Source organism: Perna viridis, chromosome 7 (genome assembly GCF_037379345.1).
Source record: "Perna viridis isolate PV_CMFRI_1.1 ecotype Kerala chromosome 7, ASM3737934v1, whole genome shotgun sequence".
Classification (NCBI taxonomy): domain Eukaryota; kingdom Metazoa; phylum Mollusca; class Bivalvia; order Mytilida; family Mytilidae; genus Perna; species Perna viridis.
In genome coordinates this window covers 47,023,830-47,032,420 of record NC_142451.1, presented here as the reverse complement: position 1 = coordinate 47,032,420, position 8,591 = coordinate 47,023,830, and the positions used below count along the sequence as shown (strand labels likewise).

The window sequence follows — 8,591 nt, the reverse complement described above, 5'->3', positions numbered from 1 at the left end:
ATAAAATGATTATAGACAATGTAATTAATGTGTAAGGGAGGCAACTCCAATCATCTCTAAAATTATATTTCTTTCTTCAGATAAAGATTTCTTAAAATTAGTTTTGTGACCTTTGTAATGATGGATTTATTTTCTGATGACATTAACCAAAATTATCTAATGTTCTTCATTGAAAAATGAAGGGAAATGTTTACAGGATCGGCCAAATTTTTGCCAGACAGGTCAAAAGAATTTCATGAACTCTGCATTAATTGAAACTTTAACAGTGTAAAACCAGTAAGAAATGAATTTGCCCACTTCTGATTGTGCTATAAAATTGTTCTGATAAAACATTGTCTGAATTTTCATCTGTGTAAAAACATAACACATGAACTCAATGCATGAAGTTATCATTTTCATACATCACAACCTAATAGTGAAAGATGAAGTTGAAGAGATGGCATCCCAACACGTATTCTAGAATAAAGAGAATGGAAAACAAAATTTGTCGAATTAAATTGCAACTTACATGGTAGGTAGTCGTAGGTTTTATTATTACATGTATTATCATTTTTATTATACACCATTTATAAAGCACCTATTATAATAGAACTACAAAACACAACACTAAAAATTTATACCAATGATACTTGTTTGTTGGGGTTTAACGTCAGAGCAGCAATATTTTAGCTATATTCAGACGACGAACATGAAATTGGTGATAAAATGAAAAAAAGATGGGACACGAGGACAATGGGGTCAACAAATTTTGATTGCCACTGGAAATAGGGAGAGGTGGGTAGGGTTGGGCAATTTAGCCTCCTGTGGCGGAGCCCTATGGTTCCTACTCCGGAAGAATACCACAGTAAGGTTCTTAAATATGCGAGGAAAGTGGCATCTTTCCCAACACAGTGCACCACTATGGTTTGCAGTCAGGTTTTCCGTATTATAGCCTGACAACCCCAGCATGTAACACGCCAGGGGTACCCCATTCAACCACCTGGGACACACATCCCAGTTGCTCTGTGGGCAGAGGGCCCTAGCCCCCGGCTAGGGTTCTGAGCACTATTTAGTCGCCTTTTACAACAAGCTTAGCGCTGCTGCAGGCCTATTTTTTTAACACCCGGGCCTGCACGGGGCTATACCAATGATACAAAGAAAGTAACAAAATGACATAATACATAAAATGATTTAAAAACATATCAAGGTATTGATAAAAAAGTTTAAAAAAGTTTATTAATGACAGAAATGCAGTGTCAACTATAGGCCCTAAAAGACAATACTGTAATAAGATTAAAAAAAAGCTATTTAGTAATGAACATGTAAATCTGTCATTTGATATATACAATAAAATGTATATACATATCACTTCATCATAATGAAAAATGAAACAGCAAAGGTTGAGATACCAACATGAGAACTTTGTATTAATTTGTAAAATGTACATTGTCACTCATTTGAAACCGTCTATCCATTATTTTCAATTTTAATAAACTGATGTTCATCTTCTGACAGATTATCATTCTTCTCAAACTAAGAAGTCTAATTTTTTTTTCTGAGATATCCCCAACTTTATTATAGATTTGAATAAATGTCTACTTATCTTTAATCATTTATCCTTATTTATTGATCTATACCTTGTACAATCATTTTGTTTGTGGGCCCCTGATTTGGATAGATAAAAGCTTGAATCATTTATTTTGATAGACATGTTTATAACTTTTTAGACTAAGTATTACAAATCAAAACAAAGTATCTGATATATTCAAAGCAAACTATTGAGCATAATCTATAAAGTGGAAAATGTATAAGTAAAGCATGATGTTTCACACGGAGGACCCAAAAGGGGTGAATATAAAATGGGTCGATTTTATGACAATATTTCCGGTTTCTTCCCTTCACGTTATTCGTTTTTTATTATAACGTTCAATACATTTCCGGCGATAACAAACGTAACACGTGTTTCTATTTGTTTACAAAATCTATATGGCGAAACTATCAAATAAAGTAAGTAAAGATGTGACATAAGATTTTTAAAATAACAAACGACAAAATTGCATTTCTTCAAAATCATCAAATGTATTTGAGGGCCATAGAATCTGTCATATCTTTTAAGTTTTATGGTCACATTGTCATTGATGAAGAAGTCCTTTTTTTCTGATGTTTATGTGTCACTAGCTCTCTCCTAGTGGAAGCTAATGACGACCAAGCAAAATTAATGAATGAAAGTAGAATAAATATTGCATTTCAACACAGCAAAGTTATTTGGAATAAAGCCCATTTTACATGAAGTAAGATGGCCTTGCTTTATAGCTCCTAGGTCAAATAAATGGTAATATTTTATCAAGGTGGTACCTCAAATAACCTAAAACCAGGTGTACATATTAAAAAAGCTCAATAAGATATCTTTTGTTGTTTGTTTGTGTTTTTTTTTGCATAACTTAATATATTATTTGAATATTCATTAGATTTTTTTTTCATGAAGAAAGTTGTTTTTTATGCTTACTTGTATTACAACACTTGATATCTACCCAACGAAAGTCTGTAATAATCAATATGGCATCAGAAAGACATGTGACTAATTCAAAGTGCTGACACTGTATTGATTATTATAGACTTTCGTTGGGTAGCTAGAAAGTGTTGGAATATTTATAGAAAAGCTTTTTTTAGGGTATAAAATAATTCAAGTACATTTGTATGTTTAGAAAACATAGTGAGCAATTGTACCACCCAAAGCGTTATTTATTGAGGTTTTCAAATTTATACCCCTGGTTTTTGGATTTTCTTTCTGGTTTTCAATTATTTGAGCTACCTTTATCATAGAACCAGGAAATATTCAGCAACAATCTGTTCATTACATCATACATATGATTTTCCCTCTTTCAAATTCTTTATAAGTCAATATAGTCAAGATTATGTTGTATTGTTGTAATGAACTTGCCTTCTTAAAATAATGCTGATTTGATTTGATTTGATAGTCAAATTGAATAAAGATGAGATCAGAATTTAAAAGTTATTATCTACTAAAAAGTTTTTGAAGTATTAACATATGTGGTATTAGATTTAGATGGCTAATTTTCATTTTTGTTGGTCGTCTCCCTTCGACATTAATGAGGCATAAACATGATGAAATTAATTGACTGTTATGAACTATCATTTCAAAACCATTCTATTGTTAAAAATTGTTTTTATATCTGAAGTTAGCTTGGTGGTAATCATGACTAGTCCTTTTAAAAGTGTTTCTTATAGTGTCTCACATCTGTATTTTGTGCAACAGAATTTCTGAATTTTAAAATAATTACTGGTAATCTTGTCCATCTGAACAAAAAAATTAGTATTTTTTATTGCAGTCAAATGGCATACATGTAATTTATAACCTACATTTTGGATTTTGCTAACTATCAATAGCAACCTTTATTTTATAGTACGAAACTAGTGTGGAAGGTTTAAAAAACAATCATTGATCCATTCTCAAACTATTATCTGGAAGCCATCAGTGGGCAGACCAGTGGATGAACATGCAACTAAGGAGGGTATCACACAATACCTCGCTACTTCATTTGGCATGGTAGAAAGAAGCCAGACCTCTTCAGAATCAAACTGTTTCCTAACTAAGACTTAGTTCAAATATGTAAACTTATATGGTAGATTCTCATCCACCCTTCATAAAAATTATTGGATGGGTGGGATGGTTTTATTTTTAATTTTGTATTTATTACCAGATATTTGCTAGCCTAATTTTAGCTATTTGAAGTATAGGAATGTTCTAAATCCATAGCCATATCAGTTTCAAAGAAGAAATATCATATTAGTCACCAAGAAATTAAAGATTTGTGTGGTATAGTATCTCAATACTAGAAACTGATGGGAAAAAATTCTGATTTTGAAATTCCCACCCCAGTTCATTTCATTTTTGTCAATTCTTTAAGGGCAGGAGGGGATGAGAATCTAATAATTCATTTCATTTGGCCTAAAAAATAAAAAAAAAATTGAAGTAAGAACTCACACTAATTGCACAATGATAATACATGTGAAGTTGTTTGACAAATTTGGTTGTTATCATAAAACCTAAAGGAAATAATTAATAAGAAAGATGTTCTTTTCTGTAATGATTTTTTAAGCTGACTTGTTGTGAGCAGGTGTCATACTTTATACCTGATTAAATTAACATTTATACCTTCTTTGTAGTGATTTCTTGTACATGTGGCAGGACAGCCTATCTGCATTGTAGTAGGTAGTGAGATTTAAATATCCAGTTAATTGACTTGGATAAAGGATTAATTCTTTAGCTGAATCAGTTTGTCGCTTGCTTGTCACAGAGCGGTCTAAGGTTCATTCCTCAGTGTTGGAGTCTAATTTTGTGAGTCAAATCATGCTGTCCGTTGCATACATTTTAAGATATAACAGTACTGTCCACTATTAAAATTTTAAGATATAACAGTACTGTCCACTATTAAAATTTTAAGATATAACAGTACTGTCCACTATTAAAATTTTAAGATATAACAATGTTGTCCACTATTAAAAGTTCTTCAATTGCTCTAAAAAAAAGTTCAATATCATAATTTGTATGTGAGATGTTCTTTTTATTCAGATATAATTCCATAAATTAAATAAAGATGCATTGCACTCACTACTTCGTGTGTATAAATAACAATAACAACATTAAATCTTGCAGTTGGTTGTTTCTACTTGTAGGCATTCAACACTCTTATAACATACTTCCTATGTATACATGTATATGTATGATATTGATATAAAAATATTCAATTAAGTGATAAAAATCTATCAAATGGTGAAAATTGCTGTTGTAGTGCTTGCCCTTTTAAAAGTTTTTTTTGGACAGCGTTTGAAGTAGGTGTAAAAATCTTAACTTTCCTTACATTTGAGAAGCTTTGCTAACATCAATGGGACCTTCATATTTGAAATAATGCCAGGTCCTATATATCAATTAGAATTGCTATCCAAAGTTCATCTACATGCATTACAAATAAAAAAAACATAACAGTATTTTTCCTGCACCCTTCTAGGCTGCGATCAAATGTTAATACAGTCTACTGATTTGTTATTACAGAAATTTGTAGATAATCATCCTAAGCATATGCTAGTAGCAGAGCTTGAAAGAAATGTAGAAAGTTTGCTTTGACATGACTCATTATATCATCATCAGATAATCAAGCAGTTCTTGTTATTATAAGTACAAAACCTTTTAATTTTCTGGCAAACTCCTCTATAGTGTAAGTAGAGTGAAACCTACCTAATTCATACTCTGAGCAAGCTGTTTTAATTTGTCCAAATGAAGATTAAGTAAACGTATTTGAAAGTTCATTTTTTTCCAATGAAGATTTAAAAGGAATTAATTTTCTTTTCACCCAATTCAACCATCTTGGTGGTCCTGGGTTAGCCTAAGTGTTGGAGGTTTTTGAATCTTTTTTGGTTTTTAAAAACAAAAAGACTTTAAAATTGACAATCCTAGCTTTCCACCAAGCGCATGATATTTAGTGAATAGAAGATAATTGTTTCTGAGTAGCGTGGCTTGCCTTCTCTAAGGCTGTTGCATCTGGTTCAGCATGTCAAACAAGTGTCTTGTTCTTGTCATGAAATGAATGCATGGAAACATTAAACCACAATCCATCAATTTAACTCAGTAGTTTGTAAGATGATAAAAATGTATGATTAAGTTCTATTTGTGACTCACTTACTGCCTGGTTTTTAAAAATAATTGTTTTCAAACATCTGTTTCTATTCATTTGTTGTACTTCACTTATCTGAGCTATAATTTCAACTCCTATTGTAGACTTCATCCTCTAATCAATAGCAAAAGCAATTGCAGATCCAAGGAGAGGGTTCAGCAGGTTATAACCCCCCACCCCTTGCACTAAATTTGATAAAAATGAGCAAATTATAGTCTGACTCCCCCCCCCCCCCCTTTAAATTTTCTGGAGCATCCCCCTTTTTAAATGTCTGGATCTGCCCGTGAACTTACAGATTTTAATCAAGTGATGGGTCCATTGGAAACATTATCTAAATCTCTGTAGCCTTAGTTTTCCAATCAACTTCATTAATGAAATAACAAGTAATGCTGATAATAAACTGAGTATGTAAGATGATTCAACTTTCTCTAATCAGCTAATCATGACTGACTTATCTAATAATAGGGAACTGATTGTTTTTATTCTGTGTTTATGATTAGTAATCATATTGAGAAGTCTAACAATAAACATGATTTCCCTGCTATTGGTTGAATACATATGTTATTCACTGCAGCTGTGAAGGTATTACTTTGCTTGGCCTTGTGATATCCATTATTTTCTCTACAAATTACGTTTTATTACTTCACCAAAATTTGCTCTGCTTGGCCTTTTACACATTTCCTTCCCCACTGATGATGCATGTGTTTGCTTGGCATCTGATTAGTTATTATTTAATGTTCTCCCAACCCACATAAAGATTCACTTTGCCTTGCCTTTGATTATTCATAGTGATTGCTAAATGATTGGTTTTCCTTGCCTTCACAAATATTCACTTTGCTTTGCCTTCTGATATACTTACTTAAAGTGATTCATTGATGCCTACATAGATGTGTGTAACATTAAATCATGTTTGTCTGGCAGGATAAGAAGAATAAAATCAAGAATAAGAAGCCTAAAACCAAGGACACAAGGACCAGATTGGTGGATATTCAAGATGCTGAACTTTTGTCAAAAGAACAACTGAAAAAAATAAAGTAAGTTTTTTTCCCATTACTTTCCTTTACTATTTCAAGAATCATATTGCTAAGACATAGTGTAGGTGTCTTATGATATAATTATTTCCAGGAGACTGCTGACAATTTTTTTTCTGTTTTCTATTAAGCTTAAACTGAATTACAGGAGATAAATTTTTATTTTTAGAAAAGTGAGGATCGGAAAGGGATTTCCCATGAATAACTTTTCCAATCAGCTTCTCCCTATCCCTTTTACTAGTTTTTATTTCATGTAAGTTTCCATTCCATTTAATTTCACTTTTTCTGCCTCATAAAATATTCAATTTGTCATAACATTGCAATATACATTACCCATATTAAAGTGAAACCTGTCTAAACTTATCCTTGAGGAATCCCAAAACTTGTATAAACCAGACACTTTACTTCAAATCCCATTTAAAGTATCAATTTAAAGGTATTTTGAACCTGGGTAAACAGAACACCTTTCATAACTAAACCCTTTTTAGGAGGTAGAACTAGGGTAAGGGACATAACTCCTGAAATCAGTGATATGTTTGTACCATATTCAATTCACCAAAGTCTTTCAAGCTTTCATTTGAAACAATGAAATCAATTCAAGTTACTTTGATTCTTAAATGAGATTAATATTAAATGCTGAATACAAATATTCCAATGATTTGTAAAAGTTGTGTCCCTTACCTTATGTCTACCCCCTCCCACCCCTTGAAGTCAGAAAATTTTTTGTTTTTGACAGGTTTCACTGTATTACTATTTCATTTCTAGACAAAACAGGACATGTGCCACAAGAGTCTCAGGGAAAAGGAAACATAAGTTGCTGAAGAGGATCAGGCATCAACAGAAAGAAAAGATCAGGATGGATGGTAAGACTTTCAAAGGGAGATAACCAACTGTTCTAAAAATTATGGCTTTTTAAAGTCTTGAGTACATTATGTGCTCTTTTTATGAAAATTCCTCATGGTTAAAATCAATATTTAATTTATCTACTAATCTTTTAAAATGTCCCCAGGGTGATTACAGAGATCTAACCCTAAACATTTGGACAAGTATGGCCTTCAGATATATACAGCTTCTTATTAACCCCCTCTCAATGGTAGATTCTGATAGGACTTCTTTTTTTTTTCTGTCCATCTGAAATATATCAACTCCAAATGGATTGATTTAAAATATGGTTGGCTTTTATGTAGATGGATATATATTGGAAACCAATTTGGTTGTTATCCGATATCAACTTCCTGTACAAGTGTGGGTATACTTAGCACAACAACTATAACTTCATGCCTGTTTTTTTTTAGACACACATTGAATGTTGTCAGTCATGGTAGTTTAATTCAGCATATCAATGTATCCCAAGAACTTGATTAGACATTAAAATATTAATGACAAATTTTCCTCTTTACAGTTGAATCACCAGTTCCTGAACCAGAGAAGAAAACCAGCACAAAGAAGGACCAATCATCTAATAACATGGAAGTTGATTCATGATGTCGTGTTTCCTTAGAAACTGTTTAGAACTCATGTTTCCTTAGACATGTGATCATGGGAACAAAATATGTCATGTAGAGCTGTCCATAGATATTGTAAATGTTTTCTAATTAAATAAAGAGAAGATGATTTATTTTAGCCTACTGCCCTGCAAAATCTAGTTTTATGTTTAAAAAAACTCGAAATGGTCACCCTACATGCTAACTGACCCAGTTTTGAAAACGACTTTTCACCCACCAACAATACTTTTGTATAGTAACAATATTTTGCTGTATGTTCATTTTTAAAGTGACCCATCATTGCAAATGTCAACCTTAAATCAACACAAAATGTTATTTTTAAACATTTTCGCAAGAATTAGGTTCAAACAGCCAGAGAAAAGAAAGATAAGGCTTCTAGTTGA

General features: G+C 32.0%; 1 protein-coding gene across 1 annotated transcript; it reads left to right on the top strand.

Annotated features, from left to right (window-relative positions):
- The first annotated feature begins 1,888 nt into the window (after positions 1–1,888).
- LOC148612995 (uncharacterized) lies at positions 1,889–8,321 on the top strand. The gene is made up of 4 exons (XM_088594943.1): positions 1,889–1,986; positions 6,594–6,706; positions 7,469–7,566; positions 8,106–8,321. Exons 1-4 carry the CDS (start codon positions 1,966–1,968, stop codon positions 8,186–8,188), a joined length of 315 nt encoding a protein of 104 aa, XP_088451069.1. The 5' UTR covers positions 1,889–1,965; the 3' UTR covers positions 8,189–8,321.
- The last annotated feature ends 270 nt before the right edge of the window (positions 8,322–8,591 follow it).